The 19,046-nt window shown below is 44.4% G+C and overlaps 1 protein-coding gene across 1 annotated transcript; it reads left to right on the top strand.

The window, feature by feature from the left end:
- The first annotated feature begins 2,231 nt into the window (after window positions 1-2,231).
- LOC135235503 (heat shock protein beta-1-like) lies at window positions 2,232-4,989 on the top strand. Its single transcript, XM_064301039.1, has 3 exons — window positions 2,232-2,619; window positions 3,820-3,883; window positions 4,288-4,989. The coding sequence occupies exons 1-3, from the start codon at window positions 2,286-2,288 to the stop codon at window positions 4,424-4,426; spliced, it is 537 nt and encodes a 178-aa protein (XP_064157109.1). The 5' UTR covers window positions 2,232-2,285; the 3' UTR covers window positions 4,427-4,989.
- Window positions 4,990-19,046: the final 14,057 nt, after the last annotated feature.

Genomic DNA, 19,046 nt, shown 5'->3' with positions numbered 1-19,046 from the left:
CAAAAATCATGCTCAATCATAGATTATGAGAAACACATGTCTATTCATTTACTTCACCATGGCTATTAAGTAAACATTATTTCTTGTGCATCTGAATCAAAATCAATTATTTTTTGCATATTCTCACTTTTTGGATGAAGGGAGGAACATTTTCTTTATTATAAAACTACAAGCATGTACTGCAGCATCTACTTACATCTTCCAGCAAGGGCCCCAAGCAGAGAGAGAAGGAAAGAAGAAAAAAAGGAAACAAGGATGGAAAAAAGGAAACAAAGATGGAAATAGCAAACAAAAAAGGAACCAGGAAAACAAAGAATTAAACATAAAGGTAAACAAGGAAGGAAACAAAAACACAAGAAAGGAAACAGGGAAAAATGAAGGAAACAAAGAAAACAAGAAGAAACCAAGCAAGGAAGGAAACAAGGAAGCAAAGAAAAAAACAAAAAAGGAAACAAAGAAACAAGTAATGAAACAAGAAAATGTTTCAATCATGCTCAATAATAATTAGTAAAAAAACACATCTCAATTATTATGTTGTGCATCTGAATAAAAATTTCATTTATTATTTCAATTTTTTCACTTTTTTTGGATGAAGGGAGGACCATTTTCTATATTATAAATAACCAATAATTTATTTTGTTACATTTTACTATATACTTGTACCATACATTACATACTATGTACCATGTACCAATCAAATGTAGAATTATGTATGTTATTAGTAAAGCCCATTTGCTAATAAAAAGTAGGGACCACCCCAGCTTTCAATTTGGGCTTGTCCATCTGTTGTTTGTACGTGTCAGGATTTATTTCAGCAGAAAGAGTCTATTTATTATATGGATATACCTTGTTGTAACTGATTATTTCAAGGGGAGAATTTTCTTTTTTGGTGTCATCAAATTTCTTCAAACACATTTCAAATCATTTATTTTACCATGGATTTTAATGTACGGATAAAGTTACCATGATTTACACTATATATGAATCACAAAATATTTTTTTTATTTATTATTATTATTATTATTATTATTATTATTATTATTATCATTATTATTATTCATTTTTATTTTTATTTTTTTACATTTTTTGCAGTTTTATCACTGTTTGGACACAAAGTTAAAAACATTTTTTACTGCTATCACAAAAAAAAAAAAAAAACCTCAAATGGTTCAAATCTGATTACCTTGGTCATTTTTGGGTCCTGGTTACAGCCTTGAATACAGATTAATGGAATGCACCAAGGCACTGCAACCCTGGTCCTGGACAGCCACATCGTTTATGTTGGTTTTTCATTGTTACTGTGCAGTTAATTAATCAAGTAAAGGAGTTAACACACTTCACCTGGAGTTAACACACTTCACCTGGTTCTGTGGGTCTGAAGTGGGTGGTGATTTCAAGATAAAAATAAAAACCATCAGAGCTTGTTGCTCTACAGGACCAGGACTGCAGACTCCTGCAATTAACAAAGACATTCATCTCCATGTGGCAAAATATAACAAAATGGTGAGGGTGAATAGGGCAGCTTTTCTTAATGCAAACTCCTTGCCGAAAGAAAACAAAATGGCTTCTCATACTCCTTCTGAGCAGAAACAGACCATCTGAACTCTCCAGGCTTGCAGTTCTTCCCCTCATGGATGGTAATTAAATAAGCCTCTCTTCAACAGACCAGAAGGGTCTGAAAGTTTTTTTTTTTTTTTTTTAAGATACAGAAATTGATTCAAACAGATCTCCATTTTGAATGCATGCACTGAGGGACCCAGAGACAGGGAGAAGAAAGCTACTTAGACCTGGGTCAAATACATACCTGAAATACATTAACTCTTTAGATGATTATAAAATATCTTATATTTCCCCCCAACAACTTCTCCTTTGCAAATGTGTTTTTACCAGGTAAAAACCCAGAATGGCTCCAGGAGGCGAGGTCAAAAGCGGGAGGCAGCGGGGCTGGAGCATGCTCAGTGGCAGCTCCTACTGTAGCTGCGGCTGTGCTGAGTCGGGCAGCCTGCGCTGCACTGAAACAGCAGCGACAGGCCCCCGGATTCCTCACTGAGCCTGTAATGACAAGGAAGAGATTACCATTGTCTGGCAGCTGTGGCAGGGTGGGATTTTCACTCAGATTCCCTTTCGGCGGCATACTCTCTGTGAATAGACGCCCCTGGCCCCTCTAAAAATACCTCCCGTGGGGGCGTGAGGGGGGTGTGGTGGTGTTTATAAATCCCAGAGGTCCGAGCAGCAGGCACTACCTTCTCTCTCTCTCTCTCTCTCCGCTGTGTGAGGCAGAAGCCATGGGCGAGCGACGTGTCCCCTTCTCCTTCCTGCGCCACCCCAGCTGGGACCCCTTCCGCGACTGGCACCACGGCAGCCGGCTCGTCGACCAGTCCTTCGGCATGCCCGCCCTGATGGAAGACTGGTACCCGCATCCGAGCGGGCACTGGCCCGGGTACCTCTCCTCCGGCCCCATGGGCAGCCTTCCGATGCCAGCCTATGCTCGGGCCATGTCCCGGGGCATATCCGAGATCAAGAACTCCCAGAACACGTGGAAGGTCACCCTGGACGTCAACCACTTTTCCCCCGAGGAGCTGGTGGTGAAGACCAGGGATGGAGTCGTGGAGATCTCTGGTGAGTTTGGGTCTGCGGTGTTAGTGTTATTACATTACATTACATTACAGGCATTTGGCAGACGCTCTTATCCAGAGCGACGTACAACAAAGTGTATAACCATAACCAGGAACAAGTATGACGAAAACCCTAGAGAGAAGTACCAGTCCAAGTGCAGGGAACAACCGCATAGTTCAACTTGGACCCTGAAGGTTAAACTGATTAACACTAACACAAACGAGAGCAGCAACAATGGTCTATGGAAAAATACAAGCAGTAGTTAAGACAGGTGCATTAACTAAGTCACCTTAGTTATAATAGGGCTTGCAGACAGAGGAGCTGGTGGTGAAGACCAGGAATGGAGTCGTGGAGATCTCTGGTGAGTTTAGGTCTGCGGTGTTAGTGTTATAATAGGGCTTGCAGACATGTCTCAGTGGCCTTCTTCACCGCATCACTTGGTGCTCCAGTGCTAAAGGACCAGGAGGTGTGCTATGACCTGATCACTGGCTGTCTGATGCTTTAAACCAGGGATGTCCAACTCCAGCCGCAGTGTCTGCAGGTCTTTGTGGTTTCCTTATAAATAACTGCCAGTTCAGGCCTTGAGAACAAGGTGTGCCGCTTCTTTATCCAGTCAGTGCCTTAAAGAATCTCTGGTGCTGAAACGCTCTGAAAGTCAGCGAACGCTGTGGCCCCCCAGGACTAGAGTAATTCACCCTTCTGTCAAACCTTTCCTGTTAACTGTCCAATGCATTCAGAGCTGCATGACTTCTAAGCTTGTTCATCAAATAAATATTGTTAATATCCCATATTCCTTTAGAGTATATATTCTTGTTATTGCATTATTATTATACAGGTTTGCATTTTATGCTTTTATACACAGTAATGCACCTGACTGAGTTTGTAGCTTTGTGTAGACTTTTTCTTCCACACATCATGCCAAAACAGGCAGTTCCAAACCTTGGTTCATACAACCTGACCATAAAAGACTGGTGATTAGTTCAGCAAAACAGAGGAGCTGTCTGGTGTTCTCCTCCAGCAGCCAGAGATCTCATATGAGCCAGCAGGGAGAATGTTCAGACACGGCATTCCATTATCACGGGGTCATTGGAATGCCACCTTTAGTTACAGACACAGAAAAGTAAATAAAGGGTGCCTGACATTGCGTGCATATCCCTGACCTCAGTAGCAGAACTTACCTGTCAATGTCTATTGTATCTGTAGGGACTCATGAGGAAAGGAGAGATGAACATGGTTATGTGTCCAGATGCTTCACCAGGAAATACACGTGAGTATCTTCCTCTCTTACATATTCTCTGTTCTCAGGAACATATCCAAGCTCTCACCACCACCATACTTTTCCTCTGCATGTATTCCTGCAGCATTCCATACAAAATTAATAAAGGACAGTCAAGCTGAATACTGTTTCATGCTTTGTGGGATGAAGACTGAATTCACTGCAAGGATTCTGAAACTACACTTTATACTCAGCCTTTAGCACAGAGCAAAGCAACAGCTCGTGTTGGATTTGCGCAGGAATGTTGTTGAAGTTCAGCTGTAAGCGTCTCTGGAGTTAAGGCCAGGATGCGTTTGATTAACGGTGCTGTGTTGATTATGTGGGGCTGGCTCTGGGGAAAGGACTGCAGAGTCAGGCGTGGGTAATGCGTGTGCTGTGATCTCTCCCTGCTGCAGACTGCCCCCTGGTGCTGACAGTGAGAAGGTCGTCTGCTCCCTCTCTCCTGAGGGCCTGCTCATACTGGAGGCCCCCCTGCCCAAGGCAGACAACCCAGGAGGCGATGTCAGCATCCCTGTGTTCAAGTCCAAGAAGTAAAGCTTCCCAGGCGGGGCCCTGTCATTGGAGGAGGGGCCCTGTCATTGGAGGGGGGGCTCTGTCATTGGAGGGGGGTACCAGCTCACAAGTGCAAGCCATCACAAGTCAATGCAGCTGCTCCAGCTATGTTTTATTGTGTGTAGAGATACGTCGATTGTACCATCAAGGCATCTTTCCTTCTTAAAGACCTCAGTATTAAGACCTGTGTGAATACATCTGGAAGTATACTCTTATATACTCATATTCTTGAGAAAAGCAAACTGAAAACTCTCCAGCATTCTGCCTCTTCTCAGTTTCTCTGATCCTGTTGCTTAGCTGAGGAGCAGTTTGAGGAGTCTCTTTTATGTCAGTTTGTTTGGTGAGGTTTAATTTGATTGACACAGTTAAATCAGCTTTTTGGTAAATCAAAGCAAAGCCATGCTACTGTTTTGTAATCATTTTTGCTACTTTTTTCATATTGTGAAATGTATTACTTTTATTGGTCATGCATTTTAATATCTGGTCTGTGGTTGCATTTGTGGAGCTGTATCTGTTACAGGTGGGAAGTAATAAAATCAGTTTTTGACAAACAATGATACATTTTCTTGAAGTTTTTTTGAAATTTTAAGGTTATAAGGAACTTATATTTCAGCAAAGCATATCAATAAAAAAAAAAAAACAATCATTGAGGATTGTGTGATAATCTGACTTGAAAACATACAGATTTGGGTGTTCATTTTGGTGACTGCGAAGCTCACCAGACTGTAGGCAAAGTTAAAATAACGTGGAGATACAGCATACATTTTTCTTCTATAAGGAGAAATGTTTTTGATTGGTTACAGAAAGCACATTATTTCTCCACCCACTACAGTTCCTAAAGCCTCATCCTCCCTTGCCAGTTACAGCATGTCTATAAAGCCAACCAGCAATCTGTTACTGACATTAACAGTCTGATATATTCTCAAGTTATTCACTCCCAATCAGGTGGGAACACAAAACTAAGTGGGGAAAGGCAGCCTGAAGAAAAGCCTAACTGAGCTCAATAGCTTATTTTTGAATAAATAATACATGTAAAAAAAAACAGGGGACAGTAAATAATTGATGGCATGCCAGCCATCCATGAAGGCTGGCCGTATGTGTACTCCCTGCTGTACACATATTTCATAGGCATTACCATATTAAGATTAAGAGACCGAAGCTCCAGGTCACATCTGCAGTGTCTTTAGCAGTGTACCCATCTAAAAACACAATTATGTGAATTTATGGTACAGTTACAAATCAATAAAATCATTTCTGTCTCAACTGACCTATGATGAAGAGTTTCATAACATGGTTACCTGCTGAAGTATTTATATCTGGAGAAATACTGGTGCTTTATCTATTTTAACCTTCAGCTATTTTAAAGAGGAAAGCTTTCCAAGTGAGACACCCCTTCTAATCCCTGTTACAAAGCCCGTCAGTGAAATTCATCTCACATGGGCAAAGTTATATTACAAGTAGGAAAAGAAAAAAGACATCCAGGTTATTTCGGTTATCATATTTTCATTAATAAAGGGACCCCTGGATTTAATGAGCCCTACTGAGCACTAGTTTGAATCTGGGGCTTAGAAAAACTGCGGGGTCTTGGAAAAACCCAGGCAAATATTGGTAAGCAGTGGTAAGCATTGGTTAGCATTGCTATGCTTTGGTAAGCATTGGTTAGCATTGGTCAGCATTGTTAGCATTGTTAGCATTGGTAAGCATTGGTAAACATTGCTTAGCATTGGTATGCATTGGTAAGCATTTGTTAGCATTGGTTAGCATTGGTAAGCATTGGAAAACATTGGTATGCATTGGTATGCATTGGTAAGGATTGGTAAACATTGCTTAGCATTGGTATGCATTGGTAAGCATTTGTTAGCATTGGTTAACATTGGTATGCATTGGTATGCATTGGTAAGGATTGCCTCTGAAAGAGAACATGGGATTCTGATTTCAGCTTGGTCAGCAGGAGAGCGGCAGAAGGCACCAGTGTACTGAGCATTCCCCCATATATGTTTCTTTTTAATGGCTCTCCACTTGGCTGACGCACAGTATCTCTGAAACTGTCCCAGGAGCCTCGGCTACTCATTACTTACTGTCACATCCCACCTGTCCCATGATCTTAATTTAGCTGATGCATAAGCATATATATTTCACATGTAAAGAGAAACCAGCAGTACAAGGACCCGAAAGATTTTTCATCAAAGCCTGACTTGTGATCCATCCATATGGCTCAGATAGATGGTGTTCCCATGACACCAGACTACATTTGTGCATGTGGCGTCCCTGAGGTACGAAAGCAGACATGGGGAATGCCTGAGCCTTGGGGTCAGTGCAGTGCAGTGCTGAGGGAAGCTTACCCGTGGGTCCTCCAGTCAGATCAGACCGTGTACAGTGTAGAAATGTGCTTAAGGGCTTATATTTAACAATCAGAAATGAGAAATGAGCGGTAGGTAGTCTTAGCATCCCAGGGAGGATGGGTTTCAGTCACTGAGACATCCTGCACCTCACTGCACACTAGCAAGACCCCTGTAGTCTTCCTGCACCTCACTGCACACTAGCAAGACCCCTGTGGTCTCCCTGTGCCTCACTGCGCACTAGGAAGACCCGTGTAGTCTCCCTGTGCCTCACTGTGCACTAGGAAGACCCCTGTAGTCTTCCTGTGCCTCACTGTGCACTAGCAAGACCCCTGTGGTCTCCCTGTGCCTCACTGTGCACTAGCGAGACCCGTGTAGTCTTCCTGTGCCTCACTGTGCACTAGCAAAACCCCTGTGGTCTCCCTGTGCCTCACTGTGCACTAGCAAGACCCCTGTAGTCTTCCTGTGCCTCACTGTGCACTAGCAAGACCCCTGTGGTCTCCCTGTGCCTCACTGTGCACTAGCAAGACCTGTGTAGTCTTCCTGTGCCTCACTGTGCACTAGCAAAACCCCTGTAGTCTTCCTGTGCCTCACTGTGCACTAGCAAGACCCATGTAGTCTCCCTGTGCCTCACTGTGCACTAGCAAGACCCGTGTAGTCTCCCTGTGCCTCACTGTGCACTAGCAAGACCCGTGTAGTCTCCCTGTGCCTCACTGTGCACTAGCAAGACCCGTGTAGTCTCCCTGTGCCTCACTGTGCACTAGTAAGAGCCGTGTAGCCTTCCTGTGCCTCACTGTGCAGTTCTACAGCACAAAGACCATGTGGCTCAGCCACTTTGATAGTGGACTGAAAAACACTGTGAACTGTTCAGTGGCAAATCAAACAGGGTGCTCTGTTAGTGTTCAGTCATTACTGGGCATTTTACTGTGAAATAGGGGATGCTCATGCTTTGGAGGGCACACATGATTGTATTTCTAGAGGGTCCTGTATTATCCAAAGGGGTCAGTTAACAATTGCAAATGGGCATTCCAAATAGAAAGAAAATTTTTAAATGGGAATAAAATGATAAAAACACAATTAAATAATGTGTTCCACTTCCCTGTTTTAGGCGTGTTGCATATGGAAGCTAGTCCTCATTGCTTTTGTACCCTGAAGAGACGGACAGTAAAGCATGGATTAGGTCCCGGCAGATCAACTGTTCTCCTGTTGCCGTCTATCATGCTTCTCATCAATCTTTGGGGGTTACACCACAAAGACCTCAGTAACAGGACTACAAAGCCTCACCCTCCCAGAGTTCCCTGTATAGAAAGCCTCCGTATGCCCCTCACCACCTCTTTCACAAGGTCACGCAGCACTTCGCCCCGGGTTGGGCAGACCCTAAAATGGAAGCGTGGTTAATGCAGCATTTTTGTTCTTCGCAGGTGAGGTCCTCTCTGAATCACCTCTTTCTGCTGCCGCGCTGTTCTGATCATGCTCCTTAACCTGCGATCGAGGTGAGCACAGGATAGAAGCTGCCTACTGTGCCTGTTGTACCCTGAATACATGTCCCCGTTCATCTTTGAGCTCAGAATACCCCCCTGTTTCAGCATCAGTACACGAGGCTCACCAGAGGGATGGAACATTCTAAAAACAGCTGAGCTAGCAGAGAGGGCAGGGGGCTGGCTGTGTGGCTATGTGCTGAATGTATATCTATATGCATCACTCTATACTCCCACCCCAGCGGACTGGCACACGATACGGCATGTGCAGCAACCGCACTCATTGTCACACCTACATCATCAGCTCTATTTAACAGATGCTAAGGCTGGAACATACCCAGGGCTGTAGGAGAAATCCAGCAGGAGGACTCTAAAAAAGCCATCTCCGCTTCGCCGCCCTGAGAGGTCTAATTCCCTGAGTCCCTTCACATGCTCACGGTGCACATTCCTCGTGCCAGTCTGAGTCCAGGGGCCAAGCAGTCTTCCACATGCCAGCCTGAGTCCAGGGGCCGAACAGTCCTGCACATGCCTGCCTGAGACCAGGGGCCAAACAGTTCTCCACATGCCTGCTGGTGGCTTCCCTCTCTGCACCCTGGAGGACAAAGCACATGGCAGCTGTTCCAGCACATGTGAACATGGAACAGTATGTTTCCAAAGGCTGTATGTATGAACACCTTAATCACTTAGCCATCATTCAAAATTATAAACATAAATATTCATTTTAATATTTTGCAAGTAATTCTTTCCTTACGCATCAGTTTAAAATAAGTGAACATAAAATAAGACTGAAAATAAAATAAAACATATTTTTTTTTTAACAATGCCACTGCACAAGCTGCTCATGAGACTTGCTGTGTTTTTTTTTTTCTTTAGACCACAAGCTCGTGAATGCACCCATGCAGTCCATTTCAAAGCACGCAGACCGTAAGAAACTTCTGTAAGCATCTAAAACATCCTCCATCACAAATAAAAATATTATGGGCCAATCCAAAACATTCACTAAAAGTAATGTCAAGAAGTGAACCATCCTTTTAAAACTCTTGATAGCACTGTTACAGTTAACTTTTCCCTGCAAGTAATGTGAATTTATATTATGTAACTGAAATAAACCGTTTCATCTTTTCTTATGAACTCTTTTTTCTCACAGACACTGCATTTTTCCTGTCTGTGTTTATTCACAAATGGGCTGCAGTTGACCATGGTCCCTCACAACTGAAGTCGAGAAAAAAAACCTTTTAGACCCTGATGAGCAGAGAGGTTGTTCATAAAAAGATTCCAGTAGTGTATAGCCTTGTGGTGCCATCTGAAATTCTCACAAACTGCAAGGCACCGTATCATTGTACATGTAAATATGAATATGTAACAGTCTATATATATATATATATATGTAAAGCTCTTGCAGTGTTGAGGCTTAAAGAGCACACTGTACAAATACCAGTATGTTTGCTTTAAAACTGCATAAGATGATTTATTTATTTATTTATTTATTGATTGGGCTTGACGGTAAAAAAAAAAAAAAAAAACACTTTTCATTACAATTTCATAGAATTAAAAAAATGCATATAACTAATGCTACACCTTTCTTGGGCTTAAACCAGATAACCCAAATTCCATATAGTGTCCATGTGAAAAATGATTGATTAATTCACTAAGAAAAATCATTGGTATATCTGTACAAGAGCGGAACGTAAATTCTCTTGAAATAAGACTAAATCTGTTATAATCAAAATTGCAAGGGCAGTTGTACTTCTTTCCATCATTGAGTTATCCAACTGTTTTACACTCCACAGTCTGTGGCCTCTGCTGCCATCTAGCGTCATACAAAACTTCCTGCACCTGAGAGGACAAAGAAGATGTGCCAAACTCCAGTCCTGGAGGGCCGCAGCGTTCGCAGGTTTAACTCCAGTCCTGGAGGGCCGCAGCGTCCGCAGGTTTAACTCCAGTCCTGGAGGGCCGCAGAGTCTGCAGGTTTAACTCCAGTCCTGGAGGGCCGCAGCGTCTGCAGGTTTAACTCCAGTCCTGGAGGGCCGCAGAGTCTGCAGGTTTAACTCCAGTCCTGGAGGGCCGCAGGGTCCGCAGGTTTAACTCCAGTCCTGGAGGGCCGCAGAGTCTGCAGGTTTAACTCCAGTCCTGGAGGGCCACTGTGTCTGCGGGTTTAACTACAGTCCTGGAGGGCTGCAGTGTCTGCAAGTTATACTCTGGATTTTAGCCACCTTTCCTTCAAAGGCGGCCAGAAAATCATCTGCGGAAAAGTAAGAGGGAGATGGGGGTGGAGGAGGAGAAATGAGGAGGGAAGAGAAGGTGAATAATATTTTGTGTGGGTCAGAGACACATGCACTGATCTTTGACTGGAAAAATTAGGCTTTAGCTGATGTGAGGGCAGATGTGAAAGTTGCCAGCAGGGTATGATATGCGGTCAGGTCATCAGAGGATCTGGATTTCCTCCACTTCCTCTCTGCAGCCCGCAGTGATGTTCTGCTGGAGCGTAGTGACTCAGTCAGCCATGGGCAGGGGGGTGAAGAGCGTGCTGGTTTGCAGACAAGAGGACAAAGTGAGTCGAGGGACTGGGAGAGGAATGTGTGCTCTATAGGGCAGTGTGCTCTACAGAGACACAACAGCACTGTGCTCTACAGGGCAGTGTGCTCTACAGGGACACAGCAGCAGTGTGCTCTACAGGGACACAGCAGCAGTGTGCTCTACAGGGCAGTGTGCTCTACAGGGACACAGCAGCAGTGTGCTCTACAGGGACACAGCAGCAGTGTGCTCTACAGGGCAGTGTGCTCTACAGGGACACAGCAGCAGTGTGCTCTACAGGGCAGTGTGCTCTACAGGGACACAGCAGCAGTGTGCTCTACAGGGCAGTGTGCTCTACAGGGACACAGCAGCAGTGTGCTCTACAGGGCAGTGTGCTCTACAGGGACACAGCAGCAGTGTGCTCTACAGAAACACAGCAGCAGTGTGCTCTACAGGGACACAGCAGCAGTGTGCTCTACAGAAACACAGCAGCAGTGTGCTCTACAGAGACACAACAGCAGTGTGCTCTACAGGGCAGTGTGCTCTACAGGGACACAGCAGCAATGTGCTCTACAGGGCAGTGTGCTCTACAGGACACAGGCAGTGTGCTCTACAGGGACACAGCAGCAGTGTGCTCTACAGGGCAGTGTGCTCTACAGGGACACAGCAGCAGTGTGCTCTACAGGGACACAGCATCAGTGTGCTCTACAGGGCAGTGTGCTCTACAGGGACACAGCAGCAGTGTGCTCTACAGGGCAGTGTGCTCTACAGGGACACAGCAGCAGTGTGCTCTACAGGGACACAGCAGCAGTGTGCTCTACAGGGACACAGCAGCAGTGTGCTCTACAGGGCAGTGTGCTCTACAGGGACACAGCAGCAGTGTGCTCTACAGGGACACAGCAGCAGTGTGCTCTACAGGGACACAGCAGCAGTGTGCTCTACAGAAACACAGCAGCAGTGTGCTCTACAGGAACACAGCAGCAGTGTGCTCTACAGGAACACAGCAGCAGTGTGCTCTACAGGGACACAGCATCAGTGTGCTCTACAGGGCAGTGTGCTCTACAGGGACACAGCAGCAGTGTGCTCTACAGGGCAGTGTGCTCTACAGGGACACAGCAGCAGTGTGCTCTACAGGGCAGTGTGCTCTACAGGGACACAGCAGCAGTGTGCTCTACAGGGACACAACATCAGTGTGCTCTACAGGGACACAGCATCAGTGTGCTCTACAGGGACACAGCAGCAGTGTGCTCTACAGGGCAGTGTGCTCTACAGGGACACAGCAGCAGTGTGCTCTACAGGGCAGTGTGCTCTACAGAAACACAGCAGCAGTGTGCTCTACAGGGCAGTGTGCTCTACAGGGACACAGCAGCAGTGTGCTCTACAGGGAACACAGCAGCAGTGTGCTCTATACAGCGGACCGCAGCGTTGCTCTACAGGACACACAGCAGCAGTGTGCTCTACAGCAGAACACAGCAGTGTGCTCTACAGGGCAGTGTGCTCTACAGGGACACAGCAGCATGTGCTCTACAGGGACACAGCAGCGTTGTGGCTCTACAGGGACACAGCAGCAGTGTGCTCTACAGAACACAGCAGCAGTGTGCTCTACAGGACACAGCAGCAGTGTGCTCTACAGGGCAGTGTGCTCTACAGGGACACAGCAGCAGTGTGCTCTCAGGACACAGCGCAGTTGCTCAGGGCTCTCTAGGGACACAGCAGCAGTGTGCTCTACAGGCAGTGTGCTCACAGGGACACAGCAGCAGTGTGCTCTACAGGGACCAGTGTGCTCTACAGGGACAACACAGTGTGCTCTACAGGACACAGCACAGTGTGCTCTACAGGGACACAGCAGCAGTGTGCTCTACAGGGCAGTGTGCTCTACAGAAACACAGCAGCAGTGTGCTCTACAGGGACACAGCAGCAGTGTGCTCTACAGGGCAGTGTGCTCTACAGGGCAGTGTGCTCTACAGGGACACAGCAGCAGTGTGCTCTACAGGGACACAGCAGCAGTGTGCTCTACAGGGACACAGCAGCAGTGTGCTCTACAGGGCAGTGTGCTCTACAGGGACACAGCAGCAGTGTGCTCTACAGGGCAGTGTGCTCTACAGGGCAGTGTGCTCTACAGGGACACAGCAGCAGTGTGCTCTACAGGGACACAGCAGCAGTGTGCTCTACAGGGACACAGCAGCAGTGTGCTCTACAGGGACACAGCAGCAGTGTGCTCTACAGGGCAGTGTGCTCTACAGGGACACAGCAGCAGTGTGCTCTACAGGGCAGTGTGCTCTACAGGGACACAGCAGCAGTGTGCTCTACAGGGACACAGCAGCAGTGTGCTCTACAGGGACACAGCAGCAGTGTGCTCTACAGGACACAGCGCAGTGTGCTCTACAGGGCCAGTGTGCTCTACAGGGACACAGCAGCAGTGTGCTCTACAGGCACAGCAGATGGTGCTCTACAGAACAGCAGCAGTGTGCTCTACAGGACAGCAGGTGTGCTCTACAGGGACACAGCAGCAGTGTGCTCTACAGGGCAGCATGTGCTCTACAGGGACACAGCAGCAGTGTGCTCTACAGGGACACAGCAGCAGTGTGCTCTACAGGGCAGTGTGCTCTACAGGGACACAGCAGCAGTGTGCTCTACAGGGACACAGCAGCAGTGTGCTCTACAGGGCAGTGTGCTCTACAGGGACACAGCAGCAGTGTGCTCTACAGGGACACAGCAGCAGTGTGCTCTACAGGGACACAGCAGCAGTGTGCTCTACAGGGCAGTGTGCTCTACAGGGCAGTGTGCTCTACAGGGACACAGCAGCAGTGTGCTCTACAGGGCATGGCCTACAGACACAGTCCAGGCAGTGTGCTCTACAGGGACACAGCAGCAGTGTGCTCTACAGACCACAGCATCAGTGTGCTCTACAGGGACACAGCAGCAGTGTGCTCTACAGGGCAGTGTGCTCTACAGGGACACAGCAGCAGTGTGCTCTACAGGGACACAGCAGCAGTGTGCTCTACAGGGCTGTGCACTCTACAGGTACACACACTCCTTGCTGTGGTGCAGCCTGGCGCGGGGGGGGGGTGAGCACAGAGAAAGTGTGTTGCCTCATACTCAGGGAAATAAATAATGCAATTCACTGAGAGAGAAAGTGAGAGGATCTCATTATCTGAAGAGCAGCTGGTTGCAGGCTGCTGGGAAATGGAGCTGTCCTGCAGAATTCTGAGATCAAATCCATATACCCGGGATGCAATCAATGCTACAGCCACTGCCGCTGCAAGGATGCAGGTATATGCTACATTATCATGTTCTCAGAACATTGGGCTTCATTCACCAATATCTTCCTAAGTTTTTTCTTAAATTTGATCTTGAGAAAGGTCCTAAGAAAAGTCTACATCAGATTCATGACGTGTTCTTAAACGCAGAATTGTTCACAACTGTGTTCTTATAATGTTCGTAAACTGAAAGCGTGTGCCAGTTGTTCCCAATTAGCATAGGTAAACGCCCCGCCAATCCCCATAAAAGGGCATGAGACTGCAGGGCCTTGTACACACACAGAAATCACACACAGAAATTGAAAATAAAAGTTGAGAGAGAAGTCAGGAATGCCAAATGAAAATCTAAAAACGGTGGAGCACTAGACTCCAAACGTAAGAAAAACTTCAGTAGTTCTGAAGTGGAGGTACTGCTGCAGAAAGTGAACAGCAAACGACCTGTCATATTTAGTAGCGTCAGTAGTGGATGTAAAATAACACAAAAAAAGATGCATGGGATGCTATTACTCGTTCAGTGACCGCTGTATCCGGAGAAGGAAAAAAAATGGTTTGATGTCAAATCTGAGGCAAGAAAAGCGCTTCTCGTCACATTAATACCGCTAATTACATCAACTGGCAGCAAACTGCACAAAAGATTTATTGCCAGTCATTTTGGTGTCACCCCCCTCTGATGGTGTCACCCGGTGCGGTCCGCACCCCCCTAGTGAAGCCTCTGAATAAGTGTTCTCTTCTTCAACATGTCCATGTGTTTAAAAAGTGTTACCTAAGTGCTTAGTTTGTATTCAAAATTTAAACATTTGCTTTTGCAGTACAGACCAAACATTGCATAATTGAAACCCCCAAATATAATATAATATAATATAATATAATATAATATAATATAATATAATATAATATAATATAATATGTTCACTACAATGGTTTGATTTTTATAATTTATTTACAGATGAACTCCCGCTGAGGCAACCACCCTCTGAGGCAGAACCTGGCACCTTAATTCTAATGCACCTTAAAATAATGAAAATAATAATTAAAAAATATTATAAATGATAAAAATATTATTGTAATTTAAATCCTATAATATTATACAACTGTAGAATTGAAGAAAACGCAATAACCAATTATTTTGCACAAACAGGTCAACACTCAAATGTGCGTAAGTGTGCTCTTGAGTGTATATAGATTCTGTTCTTATCTAAGAACAAATCCCAAATAAGAAAACATTGGCGAATGTCAGAATCTTTGTGAAAACTGCTTAAGTGAGTTTTAAGAACGGTTGGTGAATGAGGCCCATTGGTCTTAAAAGGAACCTCCACACAGAAAAATATTCATGGGAGATCGATAAGAAAAAAGAATGATAAAGCTCTCCACTTTTCTTACAATTTCTATACTACTTATTTATTTTTGTTAATTACATTTTAGTTTTTTGTCAGCACAGGCTGAGACCTACACCATGGGACTGTACACATCAGGACTTCTACCTCCCTGGCTGGCTCTCTGTAAATGATTTTAAGCCTGATATAGGTGGGCTCACAGGGTGATGGCTCACAGGGTGGTGGTCTCACAGGGTGGTGGTCTCACAGGGTGATGGGCTCACAGGGTGGTGGTCGTCTTACAGGGTGGTGGTCTCACAGGGTGGTGGTCTCACAGGGTGATGGGCTCACAGGGTGGTGGTGGTCTCACAGGGTGGTGGTCTCACAGGGTGGTGGGTTCACAGGGTGGTGGTCTCACGGGGTGATGGGCTCACAGGGTGGTGGTCTCACGGGGTGATGGGCTCACAGGGTAGTGGTCTTTTTCTCATTTTGTTATTTTAGTTTGTTTTGTTGTGGTTCCCATCAGTTTGGTGCAGACCTCCTATTTCAGGGAGGCCCAGACCTCCTGTTGCAGGGAGGCCCAGACCTCCTAGCGCAGGGAGGCCCAGACCTCCCTTTTATGTTTATTTGATTTATTTGCTCACCAGCTTATTTTCTCTTCTTTGTTCTTTTTAAAATAAAAATTTTATTTTAAAAGTCTAACATTCCAACTTTGGCAAGTCATGTAAAAGCCTTATCATATGCACAGCACCAATAAGCCCTTATGCTGGCTATTAGTGTTGAGTAACCGATATAAGACATGCAGGATAGTCCTCTAAACAGGGCATTGAGTTGTGTAAACTTATATATCCCACCCAGAAATAACCATGTCTGTAGTTTTATTTTTTCACAGAATGTTATTCACTCTACCTTATCATCAAGGCAAACCACACACAAATTCAAAATAACTTGAAGGATCTGCATGGTACATTTGTTTTGATAATGAAATACATGGATTTCTGTTTAGAACAAAAGTAATCTCTTCAACAAAAACAGTTCTGAGAAGATGACATATAAGACTGTGTTAACGCAATAATGCATAATAATTCAATAAGCTATTTATGTCTCCCATAGAACAATATAGACATATTAGTACAGACATTGTTTGGAGTGTTGGGGAACTGACCATGATACAGCATTAGTGGCTGTAGTATAAATGGCTTCAGCAGGAAAATGATTTATTTGAAATTTTACTTTGACCAATATAAGGACCATTACCCAGAATACTGATATCCATTATTACAGGCATACGCCAGTGTGTCTGTAAACATAGTTTGGCACAATAAGAACAGTATTGTGTGCAATGAAGTTTATTTTGGCACCTGATTGATTTAAACGTGCAGGTCGGGGGTGCAATTCAGGGGCAAATGAACAAGTGAAAATAAATGAAAACTATACTAAGCAGTCAGATCAGAATTTTTTTGAGAATGATAAAGTTTTTAGGATGATTACGGTGAAATATTCTGACATTGTTTGTACCAAAAGCAGTTTTTTGTTTGTACTTATTGTTTGGTGGTTTGTTTGTTTGGAAGTAAATGGACATCACAGACTCAAATGGTGTCAAATGGTATCAATGTAAACCCCTTAAGAGTAGCTTAATCTGCACAAGCAGTGGGAAAGCCAAAGCAAGTATGGGCAGTCAGTTGGAATGCTGAGGGGGGACCATTCCAATGTCCTTACGTGGAATACCGAGGTAGAAACCACAAAAGGTTCTAATTGTGCATTTCCTTCAAGTCATTCATTCAACTTGCATTTGTTCCATGAAACAGCTGGAGGAAGGAAACATGTAAGTAAGGAAAATTGTCTTAGATGGCAAAACACAAAATTAAAATTGATCTATTGATTCATGTAGTCCAATGCTTGGCTAAAGACCGTTAAAAAGTGCTTGTCTGCTATTTAGAAATTAAAGAATGACCTTGAATTAATTTTCATAGGTACTATTTTTTCCCCCTCCAATATTTATTCTATTTTATTTGTTTTTCTTATACAGACTCTTGAGCAGACGATTATTCAGATTATGTAGGGATTCATAAACTCTCTTGTGTATTCTGGACCTTGGTTTTTGTTATTCTTCTGAAAATTTAAAGAACAATGAACACCCAACAAATGTGAAACATACTGCTAGCTCATTAGGCCGTGCCTTATCTGTAAAGAAAATTGTGAAGTCATCAGCCCTTGTATCAATTCTCAAAATTGCAACTGCCACAAACGCATCAAACGACTGCCATTGAAAACTGTTTGCAACAGCGCTTTAATGCGCTATTTCTTGCCCAGTTTTTTTGTATCTGATTGTCCCAGAAGCGCACTGGAGAGGGGGTTGGCTGAGGCAATATGTGATACTTATTATAGCCCTAGCAACAGGAACGGGATTGGTTACTTTGCTACTTTCACAAACCAGCTATTGGCTGAAAACGGAGACAGCAAAGCATAGAAATTCATTTCCTGAAAGAGGCATTCGGGAAGCTGTGGCTGAAGTCGGCTCGTCATCGGCATCTCGTGCAACCAGCCGCCAGCCTTCAATAGAGCGCGAGAGTTCCCTGGCTTCACGTGAAATAGAGAATAAGCATGACTACTTATCGGCTGTCTTTTCCGAACAAACTCCTCCGTGAGGGATGGAGCATTTCATGTAAATGTTGTCAAATGAATGGTAGTCTGATGACAAAGAGCAGGTAGTCAGGACAGTGTGGCTTGAACATATTAAGACAGTGGAAAAAATTCTAAATTAATTGGCTAAAATGAGTGAAAATTATTGATTGGAGATCAGAGCCTAAACCTGAGAATTATTTGCGTTTTATTGCTCCTGTTGTTCGTTTGACAAACTAAAATATTTTTTATTTCTGCGGAAAAGCAGAATGGATGTAGCTGATATTAAGAAGTGAGGCCATTGTCCAAAAGAATTACAGCTTTTTACATGGCTGGAAGGTAATTTATATTAGTGTTAGCGTAAAATGATTTTGCATGCAATGTTATTATTTGAATGATCATAGCGATGTATTAATAAATATATTTATAAAAGTAACAGAGTCCTTTTGTAAATTCAGAGTAATTTGTAATCGTTTATGGTTATTGATTAGTGACGTTATGCAGCATTACAGTTGGATTGCAATAGCAATGCTGTCACATGAGGGAATTTAGCCTCATTATTACTCTTAGCTGAGCATTAACATTAGTTTATTGCTTTATCCTGTGTAAAAGGCACACTACTCCATATTTAGAAACCATAAGGCAACCAAACAGCTGGTTTACTACGCCTCATTGCCCAGGAGTAGCCCATTGTTCAGCGATCATTGATAGGAGGCGGATAGCTGCTGCGGTTGCGGCTCTGTGCTCTGCATTGCAGTACCGTGCCGACGAAAGCAGGGAATCTGCCGTCACAGCACAGGTCCCCTCTCCTGGAAGTGCAGCAGGTGTATGTACCTGAATATAGCACACAGATACACAGTATTTATACCCGTTCACAGTATAAAATGTGCTTATCCCTAATTTTTTATTAATTTTTTCTGTGCAAGTCTCAAGGGAGGTATATAATTGGTGATTGTTTATTTGGCATTAGATTACACCCTGGCAATGTGTTGTACTTATCCATGCTGTTCTCATGACTGTAACCGGCCTTCAGCCAAAACATCAAACATTTTGCCTATGGAATATAAAGATTACAA

The sequence above is a fragment of the Anguilla rostrata genome, chromosome 12 (assembly GCF_018555375.3).
Source record: "Anguilla rostrata isolate EN2019 chromosome 12, ASM1855537v3, whole genome shotgun sequence".
In the NCBI taxonomy this organism is placed as follows: Eukaryota; Metazoa; Chordata; class Actinopteri; order Anguilliformes; family Anguillidae; genus Anguilla; species Anguilla rostrata.
The sequence above is the reverse complement of the archived record's forward strand: the minus strand, read 5'-3'. Positions and strand labels throughout refer to the sequence as shown.

What these genes read in the sequence shown, in the direction of transcription:
- LOC135235503 (XM_064301039.1), top strand. Translation starts at nt 2,286, where the DNA reads ATGGGCGAGCGACGTGTCCCCTTCTCCTTCCTGCGCCACCCCAGCTGG. An exon ending in TGGAGTCGTGGAGATCTCTG is followed by an intron (nt 2,620 to 3,819) that starts GTGAGTTTGGGT and finishes TTGTATCTGTAG; the next exon opens with GGACTCATGAGGAAAGGAGA. An exon ending in TGCTTCACCAGGAAATACAC is followed by an intron (nt 3,884 to 4,287) that starts GTGAGTATCTTC and finishes TCCCTGCTGCAG; the next exon opens with ACTGCCCCCTGGTGCTGACA.